This window comes from Onychostruthus taczanowskii, unplaced genomic scaffold (genome assembly GCF_017590055.1).
Source record: "Onychostruthus taczanowskii isolate IOZ18803 unplaced genomic scaffold, ASM1759005v1 scaffold10, whole genome shotgun sequence".
NCBI classification, from domain to species: domain Eukaryota; kingdom Metazoa; phylum Chordata; class Aves; order Passeriformes; family Passeridae; genus Onychostruthus; species Onychostruthus taczanowskii.
The window spans coordinates 5,858,748-5,878,870 of NW_024496526.1; the positions used below are offsets into that span (position 1 = coordinate 5,858,748).

A 20,123-nucleotide genomic window follows, 5' to 3' on the forward strand; every position below is an offset into this window, starting at 1 on the left:
ATATAAAGCATAACTTCATAGCCTGTAAGTCATTTTAATTTACCAAGCCGAATTATTAGTTTACTAAGCAAAGTTTCATTTCTTTCCTACAGAGTTTAGGAAATAGCATGCAAAATGTCAAGTGTTAGTTTGACACTAACTGAAAGCAAATTACATTAAATTGATGAAAAATGATGGAATAATATTTTTAATTGTAGTGTTTTTTTGTTTGCTTTTCTAAATAAGGTACCAGTACTTTTTGCAAATTAAGCAGGACATTCTTACTGGAAGGTAAGACATTTTTCTTGTGTTAAGCATTAAATGCAAATCTGGTCAAGGAAAAGTTCATAATGAGATATTTTGCCTGCAAAAATAAAAACATATTAAGAATTAATCACTGTCTATGCAAGTGGAAATGTTTATAATAATTACCTGTCAAATTTGTCTGTAGACTATAAAAGACTAGGGTTTTCAAAACGGCCAAATGTCATATGATATATGTAATTTAATTTTTTTATCATTTTAAAAACAAAACAGATTGCCCTGTCCTTATAATACTGCTGCTCTTCTGGCTTCCTATGCTGTTCAATGTAAGTATAATTAGTGTTTGTGTACTTATAGTACTGAAATATATAAAAAGTCTTATTGATTAGTTTCAAAAGAATGTACTTTGTATAGCATTATACGGTGGTGTTTGTGGGCATTGTGCTAATTTTCTCATGATTAAGGACATTGATTGGTTGTCCTCCCCCAGCATGTTTTGCTGAATTGGATATGGCAAAAGTACTTAAAGCCACGCTGTTAGAAAACCCCAAATCAATACTCTTTTATTCCTGTGTATTCTCAGGCATGGAATTGTGCCTTTTGCCTTGAGAATGATACTAAAAAGTATTTCTTAAGACACTAGAATATTTTTAACATACTATACAGTGAACCTCCAAATAGATGTGGAAACGGGAGTTCTGGTCTTATCTGGCAAAAAAGTTCAATACCCATCTTGGCAATTGTAAACCATCCAGTGAGTAGATGAGTCTTGAAAACTGACATTTAGTTTTATTCCTCATTCAGTTTTTCTTCATAAGCTGAAATTAAGCAATGCCAATATATTCATTCACATTCCTGTGGTTTTATACTGTTGAAGATGCTTACATCCACATTAGTACTTTGTGTACTTTGTACATATCAGAGAAACTGTGTCCATGTTAATGCTTTCATTAAAAATATATAATAATGGTAATGTCATGTTTTATGCATGGTTTTGCTCAGTGGTCACCTTTTTGTAGGTCAGTCAAGAGAACAATTTCTCTTAAACAAAACTCCCACTCTTCAGCGGCCTGAAAAATGTACTGCAAATGCTGTCATGCCATGGGGATTTGTCTTTGAAGAGATAAAGTATTTGATAACAGGAATTATGAAAACTTGGTAGCGTTCTAAGGTTTTAAGAACACAATATGGGGTTTTTTTGAAATATTGTAGAAATGGTGGATATACACAGTGCATTGTATTTACATTTATCCATGACATCCTGCTGCTACTAAGTTTGTCAGCATGCACAGCTCTATCTAATGATTCCTGTACCTGCTTAGTAATAAACATCCTGGATTTTTTATAAATACCTGTAAATAGCAGATCTCAGTCCTGTACTCTTGGCTTTCAGCAAGGAGTGCCTTCTGTTATAAAACCTGGTCCAATTTTCTAGTTTTTAAATTATTTAAAGTAGGATCTGTTTGTGGTGATGCAAGTGACCCAGAGGTCTTTCCTACCTTCCCTTCCTTTCCTCATCCTCCTGCTCAATAAGTGCCTTCATCTGCCCTGTCAGTGCTGCTAGGCCTGCCCAGGACCCCAGATCATGATATATTACTGTTATCTCTCCTCTTTTCATTCTATGTTTCTTATCTATCACTGTCGAACTGCTACGTGGATTGCAGATGTTTAAACCTGATTTTTTTTTTTCTACTGTAGTTAGAAATCCTCAAAAAAATAATTTTAGCAAACATTATTTATGTGTTGTTTTCTGACAAATGTGATTGTAATCTATTTCTTATCATTTTAAGAAAGTGTTACAAATTATGTAAACACACTTTTTAGTAGTTTCAATGTAGGTGTATGTATGTGTACTTTGTTTCATACATACAATTGAATGTGCAAAAAATATTTTTCTAATGCTTCTGAATGTATCTTGGTGCAGAGTGAGTGGCTGGATTTTGCAGATCTTCATGACAAAATAGCAGTTGTAGTGTTAAAAGAATAGAATTGTGTAATCTCATAAAAACAAGCAAAAGTAAAATAATAAGAGAAAATTTAATACTATCCTATATATATATCCTACTTAGTGCAAGCTGTAATGACAGCATTTATGGATTAATTTGTCTGTTAAAAATTAAACACTCTATGAATTCCCTTCATAAGTGCATAATCAAAGCCCTCTCTAAATAATCTCTATGATATTCACTGAGAATGTGACTGTTTATTCAAAAGGGAAAATGGGAGTCCAAATGTCGTCTCTTATTTTCTTTGCTGTGGATCATAAATTATGTGGGAGCAAACTCGTGTGAATTTGGGGGCATTGCACAATGCCAAGTACATCAGTGATAAACAATAACCTCTCTTTTTAATATTTTAGCCGAGCTGGGAGACTACAACCATTCAGAAAACTTGCCAGGCTACCTCTCAGAATATTCTTTCATCCCTAGCCAGCCTCAAGACTTTGAAAAAGAAATAGCAAAATTACATCAGCAGCACATGTAAGGATTTACATCAGAAGATAATGACTTTGTCAAATCCTGACTGCTGATGCTGTGCTATTATATTAAACAAAATAGTATTTTTTCTTAAAGGTTTTGGGGTGGGTGGGTTGTTGGGTTTTTTGGTTAGTTGGTTGGTTTTGGTTGTTTCTTTTAAGATAATGTGATTTTTCTTTTTCTAGATTAAATACATGTATAATAAATACCATTGATGGTCTGTACAAAATATGAGTATCTAAATTAGTGAAATAATGAACATGTTAAGTTAAAGGTTCTCTGAAAACAGTATTTGTGCATATTATGTTGGATATTAGCTTAGCTGGATATATTTTATTTAAGATGTTTTTTTTTGTCTTTGGGAATGTTCTGAGCATAAGGGCTTTGTTTTCATGATGCTGTCACCAGTAAAAGAGTTACTTTAGATGTAACAAAGTCCTTTTCTTCAATGTCTGCTCTTTCCTGCGTGTGAGTCTCTGACCTTTCAGAAAAAGGAAAAGGCAATGAAGCAATGGAAAATATTTTTTTTTTCAGTATGTAACGTTGTGGTACTTTCCAGTGATGGTTCCTTCCTATTTTAGAACTTAAGTGCCTTTTGTTAGTTAAATTTAACAAAATGTAATTTATAAAACATTTGCTTGATCAGGTCATTTTTGCTTTCAAAACTGCAGAATGTTACCTTGAACTTCAGACAAAGGCTTAGAAAATTCTCTTAGCTACATTAAAGACATTTGAGTGATTTGAGAGTAATTTAAATTACCAATGCCAAATACAGGACTGTAAAACTAATTTCCAGATTCTAGGGCTCCACAAATATTTAAATGATAAAGTACATTAGAATAAAATGTGTTGTGGGCTCTTGTCAAGACTTCTGTTCTTTTTGGAAACATAAGTACTTTTCTGTTAAAATTTTTGTGTTACAGTCTGTTTATCATAAGAAAGGAAATTCAGATTTCAGGGTGGGGATAGAAGTAGTAAAATGAATGCAGATTTTCTGTCTGCACTCACTTGGGGAGCCTGATGTGGGAGGTCATGTTAGAACATTTCTGATTTAGCTGCTTTCTTTCAGAGGGTTGTCTCCTGCAGAAGCAGAGTTCAATTATCTCAATACAGCACGTACCTTAGAACTTTATGGAGTTGAATTGCACTATGCAAGGGTAAGTTTGGATGAACTAGTGTAATGTAAAAATGTATTCCTCTGAGATTTATGGAAAAATACACTTCACTTTTTGTGAGCCTTCCTGGCTTTTGCTTACAAGAGAAAATAAAAGAAAAAAATATTATCCTGTTAGGTGCCTAACTGGGATTTGCTGATTGAATATCCACTATTTCACTATAGAGAGGCTATTTCTTTGCTTATATTTGTGCTTAGTTAGCTCTGTTTTAATCAGGTTGAGCTTTGTTGCCTTGAATCCCATCTTCAGAGTTCTGTAGCAGGTGCTTGATTAATGTGCAAAGATATTTCAAGAAAAAGGTGCTGCTCAAATATGCTTACAATATTGTTTGTTTTAGAATCTCTCCTCTCTGTGTTCTGAGATTGCAATTTCCTTTCAGGTAGGAATTAAAGGTGCTTTTAGTGTAGCAAATGCCAAGCCAGTCTATTAGTGCTGCTATTCACAATAAACCAGAATACTCTCGTATTTATTTCATCAAAGCTGGTGAAAGACAGAAGATCTAGCTTGAGAAATTAAAGTTTTGTGGTTGCTTATAAGGAACTCTGAGCAAACATTCAGGTTTGTCCTAAATAGGAGGGAATAATTTAATTTTTTGTCTTATTACAACACAATTCTTTCCACGTTATTTTGTTTATTTAGAGAGGGATGAGAATGAATATATATGAGGTTTCAAAAGATATTTATACTGTTATTCAAGTAATTTTCTCTTTTTTTTAAAGGATCAGAGTAACAATGAAATAATGATTGGAGTGATGTCAGGTGGAATACTAATTTTTAAGAACCGCATACGAATTAACACCTTTCAGTGGTAAGAACAGCTGTTTAATGTTTTTATTTGCTGTTTCAAAATATTTTTACCACTCTTAAAAAGTCTGAAACTTATGTTGTTTTGTATCGTGTTGAAATTATTTATCTCATGTGCCATGAGGAATTCTGCAGGGGGAGTTTGTCCTGGTGTGCATGCTGTGCTGTTAAACAACTTGGAAACTCTAATGAAACTGTAATGAATTTCAGTACTCTTTTTCTTCAGGAGTTTGTAAGCATACTTTACTTTTAATTAACTATATAGCCAGGGCCAGTGTGGTGGTCTAGCTTACAGTCTTTAAAGAGACATGTAAATTGAAAAGTATCGACCTGGAGATTGACTGCTCTGACCTGTTTTGTGACCTATAAATTAATTGTAGTGTGTGCTTGAAATTTAATGTAGTTATGGTACTTGTGAATAACTGAGGTGGAGCATTCAGGATATTGTCATCTCTTCATCTGTAAATAATCATTTTCATTATATGATCAAAAAAAGTGCATTTAGTGCAGAAAATCTTTCAATCTCTAAATTCTTCAGAAGTGCTCTATAACCTCTGTGGTGCTCTATAGAAATTATGTCACCTTTCTGGACATGCCTTTCTTAGCTCCTGCAGAAGTAACCTTCCCTTGGTTTCTTTTGCTGGTTTGGAGTCCACTTTGACAGCCTTATTACTTGTGTTGCTGAGTTGCTGTGGCTGCATTCTGAGTGGGTGAAGTCAGTCATATAAGATTATCATAGCAGACATTAGTTCACCAGGCACAAAAGCTGTTCGTTCAGGAGAAGTGATCAGAACTTTTCATTTGCTACTGATTTTGCATTTTTGTTTGCTGCTGATGTGTGCTTGTTATTTTCTGCAACCCCGTGAATTTCTGACATATTCTACTTTTCTGTGCTAAGCTTAGTCTCAAGGTTCATTGAAGGAAGTTACATATCTTGTGGTTTACCAAGCTGAGAAACAGTGTTATTGGTCGAATGTTAGTTGATTTTTGTAGAGAAAGAAAAAATGAAGCTATATCCAAGTGTTATCTGCAGCCAGAACAACTGAATGTGCTGAACATTTTACCTGTATGCCTTTGAAGAAAAGTAAGACTGAGCCAATTACAAAGCATTTAAATTTCCAGTCTTCATGGTTATTGGGTAAACTAAAACTGGAGCTTTCAATGATAAACCTGAAACTGCTGTACCAGTTAGTCAGACCTGCCCTTATAATAGTGACACATGCCAGGAAAGATATCCTTCATGTGGTGAGAGTTTTGAGATGTTGGAGCCATTTCTGGGCTAAGGCTGCTTTATGAATGGAATGCTGTAATAATCAGGAAGGTTTTATTTCAGTGTGATTTTACTGCTGTTATTTTTGGGAAAACAGCAATAGTAGAAATAGGTTCTGTAAATCACACTGGTAAATTACTGAGTACGTACAAACTAAGTCATAATTAAGCCACACGTCACTAATGGAAGTTGGAGGTTTCTCTGGGTTCTGCTTCATATTGTTTGCATGCCAGGGATGCTGATCTAAATTCTTAGTGTGATTTTGTGTGTGTGTGTAATTACCTAAAGAGTTCTTTGTATTCAACCATATCAGCTGACACCAGGGATATGAAGACTATAGTTCCAACATAATTGGTCTTTACAAAAATAAAAAAAAAAAGGAACCACCCTTCCCTATTTCACCTTGTTAGAGACTTTCTTTTGCTGCAAGTAATAATCTGAAATACCAATTTCCACAATATAGCTCAATAATAGACGTATTACCCTTTCTTTCTATCCATAATCATGCTGCTGCTCTTGTGCCACTAGTACCAATACTACTTCTTTTTGCTTCCACTTATTCTTGTTCTTATGCAGCTGAAGTTGTGTAGTGTCTTCCTAGTGCTTTATAAGTATAGTAGATATTTGGATTCCTGTTTTTCAGTACTCCTGAGTTTTCAGACAAGTGAGAGGATAGAAATGCATGTATGTGGGAGGAAATAAAGATTTAACTGTATTGCTTAGAGAAGACTCAAATAAAATGTCTTTGCCCTCCCACTCTTAATTTGATATTATATCTAAATTGCTTTTTATTAATGTTTTAATCATGGGGAGAAATTAAACAGGAGGAAGACAAGTGAGAAATAGAGGAAAACAAAGGACACTGCCTTTTATCCATGTGTCCTAACTTGATCTTCCTGTATTGTATATAATTCTTCCTTTCCCTAAACTTTGCTGCCAGGCACAGAGACCTGGGAATCCAAGGAGATTGAAGACCAAAGGAGAAGATCATGGAGTAGGTCAACCTTTCCTTTGTTACTAGACCACCTGTTCAGCAGTTGGAGACGTGCTTCCTTAGCCCGTTGTTTGTGGTTGATGTATCTCTGGGAAGCTTTGTTGCCTTTTGCGTTCAGTGCCAGTTGCACCTGCAGTTGAGCTGTGCATCTCCCTAGTTCTATCCCTGGATGATTAGGTGGCACTGTGTTCCTCCTTGGTCATCTGATCCTGCTTACACATCTTACACACTTCTTTTTGTGTTTGAGTCCAGTCAGCAGTTCTGAGTGCATCTTGGCTGGCCTCTTCTCATGCTTGCATGTTTTCTAGCACATCAGGATTGTTCTGGATTGAGAAGATTGTCCTTGAAGACTGACTTACCTGTCCTCTGTTCCTGTGACCCAAAGGCAACTCCTGTGGGATTTTGCCCACCAGAGCTCTGAATAAACTGGAGTTCCTTCTCCTGAACCATGGTTTAGTCTGCTGCATCCCTCCGCTTCCTTTCAGATCTTTAGCTTTGCCATCTCCCCGCTGCTGGAGCCAAGTTTGTCTTCGGCTAGTAAATCTGGACAGTCCTTTCTTCTTTGTGAGCTGAGCTATCAGGAGAATCTTCCTGGGTGACTGGTCCAGAACCTGTGTCAAAGAGGTCTTGCTCAAGAAATTTGCTGGATTGCTCATGTCCTGCCTTATCACCCTCCCAAGGGTTGGGGTGGCAAAGCCCTTCTGAGAGCCCAGACTTAGTATCTTGAGATTTCTTCCATGTGTTTGAGTACAATCTGCATTTTAGACTAGGATTTCAAATATCTATTCATTTAAAAAGATATATTTTATTATTTAAGGTGTCTGAAGTGACTCTAGATGGGAAAATCATACCAGAAAAATAATATTGGTGCCTGCCTGTTCTTGTGCTTTTCCTTGTATATACAGTATTGCCAACAGTGAGAGAAAGGAAGCATAGACAGGATGCCTTTTCCTTGGGCTGAGCATGGATATGCTCATTCAGTGCCTAGCAGGCTATTAGCAGTGCATAGGAGCTCTCTTATCTGCTGTATTTTTTTAATAGATGGGAATCAACTTTGCTGAGTCATTTCTTTGTACATGAATGATGGCTCTTTTGAGTTGAGTTAGACCTTACTGGGTAATGTTACAGCTTTGAGTCTGTTCCAAATGGTTTCAGGCTTAAAAGTCAGCTGACCTCTCTCTGTAAGCCTAAATTATGGGATGACATTAAAACCCTGTATGTATTATTCTTATTCTCTTTGAGTTTGTAAATCACCAGGGGTAGTAATTTCTTTAGCAGAAGAGGAAACTCCAAAGAGTGAGAGATAGTAAATGTTTTTATAAGTGGAATAATTCCTAAGTAAATCTGATATGTTGCAAAGTGTATGGAGCTCCATTTTTAGAAAAGGTATATATTAAAATGTTCTTTTAATTGCAATGTGCACCAAAGTGTTAGAAAAATTAGTAATAACATACTTGTTGATTAGCTTCAGCCTAAACAGTCTAATATTTTTTTTTCTGTTTTTCCCATAGTCGAACTGTTAATAATCACTAGTGTATGTCCTATTCAGCAAGTATAAGACCCATCCTACATTATCCTTAAGCAGGTTTTTGTCACAGGAGGTTCTAAGAAGATAGATGCATTGCCAGGGAAATAATTTGATTTCAGTAGATAAGATATAACTCACCTTTAAGTTTCAAATTCTTGAGAAACTAACTCTGATAGCAAGAATATGTTAAGAATTTTTAACAAAAACCCAACTAAGAAATAAGACATTTATTAACTGTTAAACTAATGGCAAGGCTGGGAAAGAAAAAAGAAACGGGGAGAGATGTAAATAACGATAACTTAAACCGTAATGTTCACGGAGTGTCTTTGTGTTGCTGCAGATACAGACTCTCCCAACAAATTAGGACATCCCACTTAGGTTCGTGCTCTGAATGATCCCCTGGAGAAAAATGTCTTTATTTGATTTACTTAAGAAGATAATGTCTATATATAGATATCCAACTTAGGTGTCTGTTAATGTTTTGCTTCTCATCCTTCCTGGTCTAAAGACTTTTTTATTCTGCAAGTGATAAATGTGCAAATAGTAATTCCAGTCAGTTTGCATGATTTTATCAGTTTTTCATTTTTCAAGTAACAAAAGTTACTATGTTTTTCCTTTTACAATTTGAACCTCACTTTTGTTCTTGACCAAAGTGATACTCCTGTATATTTAACAAAATATATGGACTATCCTAATATCAGATTTCATTGAAGAAGTGTATCCTTCGACTGTGATGTAAATACAGCCTGTCTTTTCCCATTTTATATAACTACTATTAGAATGATCATCTAAAACAGTCTGGAATTAGTGTCAGTGTTTCATATGTTTATAGATAACCCGAAAGGTGAACATATTTGTAGGCAGATTTTTCCCTGTCATGTGATATTGTAAATGTTGTTTTCCTCCTAACAGTGTGATCTTTCTTTTAAGGTTGTGAGTCCTATCTCTGTGCTTAATCTTATCTTAGCTGTTTTACTAAAACAAGTTCTGGTTATATTTAAAGACATGTAAGAACATAGAGAAAGAATGTTTTTCAGGGATCAGGTGAAGTTCAAAGGATTTTTTTCATATTCTTAGGGATAATGAAAGCAGCCTGAGAAAACAGAACATCTGCCTGGAATGACCTGAGGATAGAAAAGCTCTTTGGGCTTTGGAATGGGGAAAAGATACCAAAATTAGCAACTGCCTTGGGTTTGGGATGTAAACAAATGAATTTGATGGATAATGTAAATACACAGCTCATATATTTCAAATTATACACACTATTTTATATAATCTTTGATATCTTATTTTTTGTCCATGGAAAGGAAATCTGTTTTCTCTAGAAAGTATATTTTCAGTAGTTGTATTTAAGCCTTTAACCATGATTCAGTATATGAAATGTTTTAACATTGTGGTTATGTTTTTCATTTAGGTTGAAGATTGTAAAAATTTCTTTTAAGTGCAAGCAGTTTTTTATTCAACTTAGGAAAGAACTGGTGAGTACTGTCTTAAATTTGATCTGAAAGCAATGACATTTCTTCTGCTGCATGTCTGCATTATACTGACTGAGACTATGTTGATTATTTGTTTTTTCTGCAATTAAAAGTCCAATTTCACCAGCATTCTGGCTCTTTCATGTTTCAAATAGACCATTACAATGCTTTATAAGTTTTCTTTTTCATTTGATTTGCCTTCTATTTTAGATAGTTTTAGTTTTACATTTGTATGCAGGAAATATAACTTGTTTATGTAAGATAAATGTGGAAAAGGTTGAAAGTAAATCAATATTATATTTAAATTTCATGAAAAAACAGACTCAAAGTAAAGGTAGTGCTTAGTGCTGCTTCAGTTGTATATATGCTTGTAAATTAATGTTTGATAAACATGTTGATTTGTATTATTCAGATTTGGTAATACATGATGACTTTATTATTTATATTTAAACAGGGAAGATAAGAATTTCTTTGTAGTTTTAAATTACATATGGTATATTTTTATGCCTACTTCTGAATTTCTTGTTGAAAAGGTTGGAGCTGAATTTTTCACTGCTTGAGGTGTGTGTTTGCTACCCCATGAAGCACCACAGGACCACAGAGCATTTAATTCAGCAAGAAATTGATTGTTCTGTGCCCCTGAGAGATGAGCTTCCATCACAGACATAGCACTGGGGAAAGATGGAGGAATTTATTAAAAATATGACTACGTTATTAACTTGTCAGCTTATTTAGGAGGTTTTTTTTTTGCAATTCTTACATCTGAAAGGATTTACTGTGGGCATGGTGAGACACTGGAACAGGTTGTGGATGCCCCAGCCCTGGCAGTGTTCAAGGCCAGGCTGAACGACCTGGTGTGGTGGGAGGTGTCCCTGCCCGTGGCAGGTGGGTTGGGATTAGATGATCTTTAAGGTCTCTTCCAACCCTTAACGTTCTATGATTCTGTGATTTGAGGACCTGAAATGCAGGGTTACAGACTAGGTATAAAATATGACTCTAGGCAGAAATGCATCTTGAGTACTGTAAGGCTGTTCCAGGTTTCGAGGCAATATGGCTAAACAAGAGAAACAGCTGTTCTGTCGAGTCAGGCCAATGGCTGGTGACTGGTACTAGTGCTGAAAACAGGAGTGTCTTAAAAGGCGTATCAACAGGCGTATCTTAAAAGCAGATCTTCAAAAATCATGAAGTGCACAGGTCTGTCAATGTGAGCAGACATCATGCAGCATGAGCAGAAAAGTACTGATGCAAGAAAGGTGGAGGGGGAATGTTTTATTGGGGTGACACAGCATTTTTGTAAAACCCCACTGGAGCTACAGACTTCTTCTCAAAGGCAGGCTGAGGTCAAATTTTGTCATGATACCAGTGTGTGTCACTTCCATTACAATTGCAGGAAAGTTGTATTTGCATGCGAGATGAGAATTTGGGTTCTTTTTGGAATTCAGAAATTATGGACTGCAGTTGTTTTCTAAATTAGAACTCAATGAAAATGCTGTGGTAGCAGAGTTCAGGACCCTGAAGATTAAGATACCTAGATATAAAATAGGATTGGGTACTGTGTACTTGAGTATTTCCTCTATTTTCTGCAGAAAAGAAATCTGCTTATAATAGAAGGTAATACTAAGATAGCTTTCTCATCTTATTTCTCTGTTGCTTTTTAATACTCTACATATTGTTACTTGCATGAGAATGTAGTTTATATAATTAATGTAATTTCTCTTCTGAGACATCTTATCCAAGCCAACAAATTAAAAAGCCTTGTAGTGTTTTTCTTTAAACTTTGTGTATCAGATGAAAACTGGTGGCAAGAACTTAATTTTCATTTATTCCAAGTCATGAATATCTTAAGATCAAAGCTCAAATTTGGCTTCCAAAGAAGTCGTACTTAAACTAATTTTTTAATCACAGCTAATGTTAAAATTATTGTTTCCAGAGTTACTTTCCCTGACTAGATTCATAGGATAAGATTCATCTCACCTATATTCAGCTTCAGTTAGGTTAAAAGAACATATTTACTGATTCGTGCTATTTGGCTCACCAAAGCTCATCATTACATTTCTTCTGTAATAATCATGTACAAAGGCTGAAACATCTTGCCAGAACAGGAAGTGTGTTTTAGGATGGATTAAGTTGTTCTCTGGTGGTATATTCTTCCTTTTGCTTTTGTTTTCTCTCCCATTAACAATAAAGGGAGCCTAAATGACTCTCTTTAGGCAGCAGAAACTAGGTGAAGTGACTCAGTGATTGCACATTTGGTATGTAAAATATCTCTGATCTAGTGCTTTGAGTGCATATTTTAAATCACCTATTTACGATATGGCAAGGGAAATACATTCATGGTATGCTGATGATGTGTTTCAGACTGGTGTGTAAATATCTAACAAATTGTACATCTGAGAAACTGCATTTATTTGAATGCAAAGCTGAGATGCTGTAGAATATTAAGTTACTGGACTTGGGAAAGGAATTTTCCACTGGTTTTATTTTTTCCCAACTGGGCTGCATACACTTTTATATAATTCTAAAAAGATATTTTTGAAATACTTATAATAAGTGTTGAGAGCTTTTAATTGCAACTGTCCTCAAAAGTGCAAGTGCCTTATCTTGTAATCGCCTATTAAATTTATTCGCTGACTTGGCATTGCTTAAAGGCATCAACATAAGTAAAGAATGATTTGCCTACTTTTATTAGATTATATCTGTGTTTAAATAAATCACTTAAATGAAGGGAGATGAAGCAGTTGAATGTCACAGTCATTTTCCAGTGGTAGCGTAATGCAATTTTGAGTGGAAGCCGGTGGAGTATTCTGACAATCATATGGCTGGAGCATATATCCACTGGAGCAGGTTTTTCTCCCCATTGTTTTTTTTATTATTTTTTTGGGGGAAAAGTATATTGTATGTAGGACTTCTTCATCCAACATTAGAAGCCCCCTGAGCCATTACTTCAATAGCATTTTTCCATCTTATCTTACTTTGTTCTGCCTGCTCTGTATGCTACTTCACTTGCCTCCTTTGAAGCTGCTTAAGAATAATTCAATAGTTTCGTTTTTCTAGATGTTTCCCTAAACTTCTCTGGTTCTACTTAGTTGCACTCTTGGTTGTACTAATATCAATAGCCGACATCAAGCTTTTAATGCCATCCAGCATGTTTTTGTGATCTTGGTTCTTTGACAGCCAAAGAAGCTGTTGAACATTTTCTTTTGCTCTTTTAGAAGGCAGATGTCCATTGAAAAATTACTTGAGTCTGGAACTAAACAATATGATAGGTTTCTGGCCATAACTGAAACCTGGTTTCAGTGAGTGGCCAAGATAATTGATTTTTTAAAAATTTTTTTTATTATAGGTTATATGCCTGAATTTTGTGCTTTGAATTTTGTCTGACTCCTTTTGACTGACTTTTAGAAAGAACTTGGTCTGAAATCACAAGGTGGTGCATGGGCTTATCTGCTCAAGTACATATTTGATCTTAAGTAGCACTGGCATTCATTAGATGCCTACTTGATTGCTTCCTAACCCTGTCAAAGTTTGTGTATTGCCTTTTTTTATGAAGAGCAAATACTGCTGGCAGAAGTATATTTGCTGCATTTAAGCTTTCACAGGACTTTTGTCCCCTATTTCTGGAAGATGTTGAGTGTAGGGAGCATCTGCCATTATAAAGCACAAGTCTTTTTGTCTCTCTGAGGTGGGATAGGCAATTTCTGCTTTTTTTTTCTGGGATTTTTTCCTTGCTTAGCCAAAGTAAAAGGGTCTCATTAGAGAGTAAGTTTTTCAATCCAGTTTCTTTCCTGAGCAGCAAGAGATTGGAGCAGTGCTCTGGAATCACTGTTTCAAGGCAGGCAAAGGTGGGTTTGAATGAATGGCCCCTTTCAAGGTGCTTATTCAAGTACTGAGCTGTGTGAGAGGAGCACCAATATCCAGTCTGCTTTTTTGTTGTGTTTGCATTTTTAATAGTAGGAATCACAAGGTGACTTGGACTTCGCTATACCCTAACTCTATTTGTCTTACTCTAGTTTTGTGCTGGGGCCTGGAACTTCATTGCCAGTAGGGCATCCCAGCTGCTTCACTCTTCCTCTCCATGGCAAGCAGACTGTTTTCCTCTCCTTAATAAAAACCACAGACACAATTAGTAAGATAATAATTTTGGATCAGAATCCTGCTGTGGCTCTCTGACACTGTCTAACACTGATCTCAGCAGACATAACCCTCTGAAATGCCTGCATGTCATTATCAGACCATAGAGCATATGGAGCCTTGTGCTGTAAAAGCATTCCTTGGGCTGCAGGGCTGCAGGTGTCATTATCAGACCATAGAGCATATGCATCTTGCTGGAGCCTTGTGCTGTAAAAGCATTCCTTGGGCTGCAGGGCTGCAGTATAACTGTCCTGTAACTTTATGTGCTTTCAGCTGAAGTACCGTGGATATTACAAATGTCAGCTTGGGGTCCTTTGCTGAGCCCACATTGATTCAAGCCTGCTGTTTCCAAGGAATACAGGGTCAGCCTTTCTTTAAATCCAGCAGTAGAACCAGATCTTGCACCCCAGAATCATCAGCTAAGATGAATTTCAAGTGCCCAAGTTACACTGGAATATTACAGAACCTTCAAGGGTGAATAGGGGAGGGATAAGTGCGCTTAGGAGCCGATATCATATATTATTCTTTGCTTTAAACAATGTTTCCTAGCTGTAATTGAGATGAAGGGTAGGGTTTGAGGATCAGTTCTCCCTGCACTGCAATGAAAGCTTTAAAAGCTATGAATAGAACTATTGTTAAGGTACCTTTAAAGCTCTAGCACGCCAAGTTCCTGTGAAAGTGCTGTCTTGCATTACAATTAAGTTGATCTTGCTGCAGCTCCATCTCATCCTGCCATACCAGCTCCTCCTTCATGCTTCATGTGTGATCTACTGATCAGATGGTGGAATGAGATTCAGATTAGCTCGTTTTCTGGAATACAAACTAGGGGAAACAGCAGGTTATAGTTTTTTCCCCAACCCATAATTATAATACTTTGAATGACATTAAAATGCATGATCACCAGCTCATATAACTTGTCAAAGTTTCTTTTCCAACTGTTTAAAAGGCTGACAAAACATGAAAAATTGCTACATCATGATTACTTATTGTTAGAATCTAAAATCTTAGCTGTTTCATCCTTTACTGGATCGAGATGAAGGCACTCCATAATTATACATACTTGCTCTCTTGCAGAATAGTAATCTACCTTGTTTATATTGTTTGACTTTTATATTTTTGATAAAGCCTTTTATAACTGCATAGGTAATGGGCTTTATTTCTGTTATCTTGTTTCTGATTTCTAATTTTTAAACCGTTCTGTTCACATGTCTAGAAAATATGGGGAACAGTTGGCAATACTTGCAAATTAAAAACAGATATAAGTAATCTTTATAATTGAATTAAAATATCAGAATTTAGTTTCTTGAATATAATTTCGTCAATTTCATCAATAAATAGTTAGAATTTGCTGTTTGTTTTAAATCCATTTTGTTTTGCCCTAAATTTGTCCTGTGGCTGAAAATAGTGTCATTCTTGTTCCTGAATACAATACTGGGGAAGAATTGCAGGTCTCTGTGCCTTGGTTTCTCAGCAGATCTGAAGATGAGCAGACCAACAAAAGCTTAATTTGCAGAAGGACTATACTACTAAGTTAAATCAGTTAAGGTGTGCAAAATGTTGGGGAGAATTTAGTACTGTGAAGAGAAAGAAAAATGCTGCTATTTCTGGCCCTACAGAGGTTGTTATCAAGCTCTCTCAACGGGCAGAATAGCTTAGCTTGCTTTGCCATTTTGCTTCTTGCATTTCCCAGGAATCTAATGAATCATTTAGAAGTATTTGCTGTCAGTTGCTCTTGAGATCGATACCTGTTCCCGATCTCCAGCTGCCACATGTTCATGACAATTCCTCAACTGTAGTTTTGAACAGAGAGGCACATTGTCTTTGAGCTCCCAAATCATGGAATTATTTTAATGTCGTTTGGGTCATACCTTTTAGACTTGTTTCTATATAACTAAAGAGACTGTTAACCTTTGAGCAGGCTTGTTTTTAAAACAAAAATAACTCGGGGAAACAAAAAAAAAATTCTTTAAAGAAATTGTAAAGGTATTTCAAAAGGGTTTGTTGTACATAAAGTTAATAGAAAGTTAGAGTACCACTTCAAAAAGCATTATTTAAAAAATACCCTAAAGCCAATAATATTTCTTAGTTTCAAAAAGAACTTTGAGTAATTCTTATCTAAAATACATTTTTCTCATATTTTAGCATGAATCTAGAGAAACATTACTGGGATTCAATATGGTGAATTACCGAGCATGTAAGAATTTGTGGAAAGCTTGTGTTGAGTATCACACGTTCTTCCGTTTGGACAGACCACTCCCGCCTCAGAAGAACTTCTTTGCACATTATTTCACTTTGGGTTCCAAGTTCCGGTACTGGTAAGTGCTGATTTGAAATAGATGGGAAAAAGTATGAGTAGTGAGCTCATCAATAAACACAGGGAATTATCGAGAATCTACATTAAAACATCATTCAAGTAGGTTTTGAATCCTGCAACTGTTCCCCTTCCCTCTTGGCCTGAGTTTCAAAGGTCACTAATTTTTAAAGATAGCTTGAAAATATAATTATTACGTTATTGGTGGTCATTATTGCACTAATGCTCTGAGATTGTCTCCCAAGCTGCATTTCTTGGCCTGTTCTCCTTCTGGGTTGTTCATCTTAAAAATGTTTTCTCACTGCTTCAAAGTCTTTGACCTGATCTTTTAGAAAACTGTTGAGTCTCAGATACTGCATGCAGCAACAGCAACAAAACAGACCTAAATAAATACCAAATAAAAATCACTGAAAAGAAGCTTGTACAAGTAAAGCCCACTCATCTACATGTATACAAGGAGGAATTAGGTGAAAATAAAGAACATACATGTTCTGTATCAAACCCAGAACTTTAGAAAATAAGGAGGAAATTAAATCCATAACCTTTAAGGATGAACTTAAAATAACAGGCCAAAAGCTTGGAGGTGCACAGAATGACTGTGGAATAACTATAATCCCTGTAATGCTGGAATGGGGGGTTTATACTTTTTATTTTAAAAAAACCAAAAACATCTCTGTTCAGTGACTGAATTAACTGTCTCTGCAAGTAATGCAGAATGCCAGTGGTTTAAATCATGCCTGAAACAGAGAATATCAGAGCTGCTACTAATCATCCATCTAGAATGGCAGCAGTGTCTGTGACGTACAAAGGGACATGATGAAAAGCTAGAAAACAGAATAACAGGCTATTTCTGTCACACTTGTGAATTGCATAAATGTATAAAGAGGAAAGTAATTCAATGGCTAACTGTTTATAGCATCTGTTTTTGACCAGCATTCACAGTACCCGTTTCAGAAACAGCATTCTATGATCCTGAACAGTGTTTTGAGACTTAACTCAGTGTTGCTGTAGAGAATTTCAGGGAGCTTTTTCATTTCTGTAAGGATTTTGAACCTGAATCATTGTGGTTACTATTACAGAATAGCTCTTTGATGATGACATTCAACTTAAGTTAACATAAGATGAAAAGGGAAACTGCATAAAAATGAAGAAGGTCGTTAAAGTTGCTGGAACAGCCAAAAGGCTGGAATTTCTGCAAGTAGTTTGAGAGCTTGTTGAGAGGCAGCATAACAGGAATAACATGGCCCACAAAGAGAGGTGGAGGGCACTAGGCTTGTTTAATCTGGTGAAGAGGAAGCTGAGGGGGAGTTCAGCAGCAATCCTAAAGCTATTTCAAGGGTAATGTCAATACTGATGGACCCAAAGGTGCTGTAACAGGCAGGTGAGATTTCACCATAAGATTCTGGGTTGACATGAGGCAAAGTGTTTGGGTTTTTTAGGGCTGTGTTTCTGGAACAAGTTACCTGGCTTCAAGGGTAATGTCAATATTGATGGACCCAAAGGTGCTGGTAACAGGCAGGTGAGATTTCACCGTAAGATTCTGGGTGGACATGAGGCAAAGTGTTTGGGTTTTTTAGGGCTGTGTTTCTGGAACAAGTTACCTGGACTGGCTCTGGGTTCTCTGTTAGTGGAGGCTTTGAAAAGTCAGCTAGACAAAGCCATGGCCAGAGGTGACCTAGTGTTAGCAGGAAATTGGACTAGAGACTTCTAGCCAACATCTGTGTGATCAAAAGGAGTCAGTAAAATACAGGTCTTCACAAGCCCAAGATCCAGTAGTTCTGTAATATGAAGGTGGAAATAGCTGATTCTTTGGTTTCGTAAATATTCTTGTAGGAGACTCTGTGCTTGTTCTGGAGCTATTAATGGAGAAGTGGCTACAAGAGCAAGTGTTGCTGGTATCTTATCACCAATTCTTAAGTGCTGATAGATAGTCAAAAAATGTATTTTTTTTCTAGAAGAGAAATAATGAAATTTTATAAAGAATCTTTGATTTGACACAAGACATCTGTTCGTATGTGAAAAGTCAGCAAGTTTCAAGATCTAAACTTAGTTTTGACAAGTTGCATAGAAGAATACAATCCTGATGTGCTTATCATGTAATTTTTTTGTGTTATTTTGCTAAACTAAGTAGCAACTAAGTCACTAGCAATTCAGGGAATAGTTTAGGAGGAGCATGGAAGAGATGCTGTAAGTTTTTAATAGTGGCTATAACAGGAACTATTATTAAGTGTTACCCAAAGATCCAAGCAGAGATTTCTTATTGCTTTGGATAAAAAAGCATACAGAAAGGAAAGCTTTTGTTACATCTAAAATTATTTGGAAAGAAGATCTACCAAATGCTTTTTTAGGTTATGCTGTACTGAAGCTAGGGCAATTGCTTGAGCATGACTGAAAATAGAATTTAGGCATTTTGTTGAGATGGTTCAATTTAAAAAAATAAATTGTCATTCACTCATACTGGATTTAGCGGTTTGATTTTGTTTTGCTTTCCAGTGGGAGAACAGAGGTCCAGTCTGTGCAGTATGGTAAAGAAAGAGCAAATAAAGACAGGGTATTTGCAAGGTAAGTAGTTTGTATTCCTTAATATTTCCCCATTTATATATTTTAAAAACTCAGGATAGGCTTCAGTCTACACAGTTTGTTGTTACATTTATTAGCTCTCTTTGTGCTGTTTTTACTACAAAGAATGGTCTCCTGCTGTTAAAAGACTCCATTAAAATACTGAGTTAATGGGTATTTTTGTCTGTAATAATATCTTGCAACTGTACACGTGTATTTCCTTTAGAAATGAGTACAGTGAGTCTTACTTGTGAGAAGAGCTTTATCACTGTAATCTCTGTGAGGCATTTTACTATGAAAAGTGAGCTGCTTCTGAAGGTATTTGGTCACAGAGTAGCTGGCTAACCAGGAAATATATTACTTAATTTTATTCCAGGCTCCTGGGCAGTTTCGTGATTGCAATAAAAGATTCAAACCATAAATTTAGTTATTTCTTCAGAAATTATGATGCTGTTTTCCAAAGTAAAGCAGCTGCTACATCCACCTGGCAGTTTGGTCTGATCATTAACAGAATCCTTGTGGGGAGGGGGCAGCCCTGTCCTTTTTTTTGTTTCTACTTTTACCAAGATCTGAAATGTCTTTTGCTCCTTAAGGAACTCTGGAGTTCAAATTTGTGCTTGCAGATTTCTAGTAGTAAGTCCAGCAAACTTTCCAAGTGCCTGCAGACACTGTTTCCAAAGCACTGGTAAATTCTGCCTTGTTTTCCTTCCCTGTCTCTACCACTTCTTTCCCTCTGTGCATTAGAATCTAATTTGGGTTTTAGCTCAGCCCACCATGTATAGATAGCTCCATGTTAGGTTTGGGTGCAGAAATGCTGTAACATGCTGGTTCAACAAGGAGATGTTATAAAACCATTTTTTCCTGTGTAAAATTCTTTTTTACTCCATTTAATCTACTTTGGGAATGTGAGTGAACTTTTTTTAGTACTCGGGAGACTCAGCCCTGTGACAGGTGAGCTTTACTTCACTAAATGACAATTGTGGATCAGGTAAAAATTGTTTTTCTTGTTGCACTCTAAACTTGGCAATTCCCCACAAGTCAGGAGAATAGAGGAGAGCTGACAGTTTGTTTTAAGGAGTATTTTTATCATTTCAGGAACTCTTATGCAGTAGATGGCACTCTTCCCTTTGCAGCGAAACCCAGAAAGGGCTGCTGG

At 36.1% G+C, this 20,123-nt stretch overlaps 1 protein-coding gene across 5 annotated transcripts in view; it reads left to right on the forward strand.

Moving 5' to 3' along the window:
• Positions 1 to 20,123, forward strand: part of PTPN4 (protein tyrosine phosphatase non-receptor type 4) — a 103,775-nt gene that overhangs the window by 52,913 nt on the left and 30,739 nt on the right. For all 5 annotated transcript variants that reach the window (XM_041404377.1, XM_041404359.1, XM_041404351.1 and 2 more), the window contains exons 6-13: positions 226 to 270; positions 517 to 569; positions 2,603 to 2,723; positions 3,790 to 3,877; positions 4,615 to 4,703; positions 9,906 to 9,969; positions 16,240 to 16,412; positions 18,902 to 18,970. In XM_041404377.1, coding sequence (XP_041260311.1) covers positions 226 to 270; positions 517 to 569; positions 2,603 to 2,723; positions 3,790 to 3,877; positions 4,615 to 4,703; positions 9,906 to 9,969; positions 16,240 to 16,412; positions 18,902 to 18,970 — 702 coding nt within the window. The remainder of the gene's footprint in view (positions 1 to 225; positions 271 to 516; positions 570 to 2,602; positions 2,724 to 3,789; positions 3,878 to 4,614; positions 4,704 to 9,905; positions 9,970 to 16,239; positions 16,413 to 18,901; positions 18,971 to 20,123) is intronic.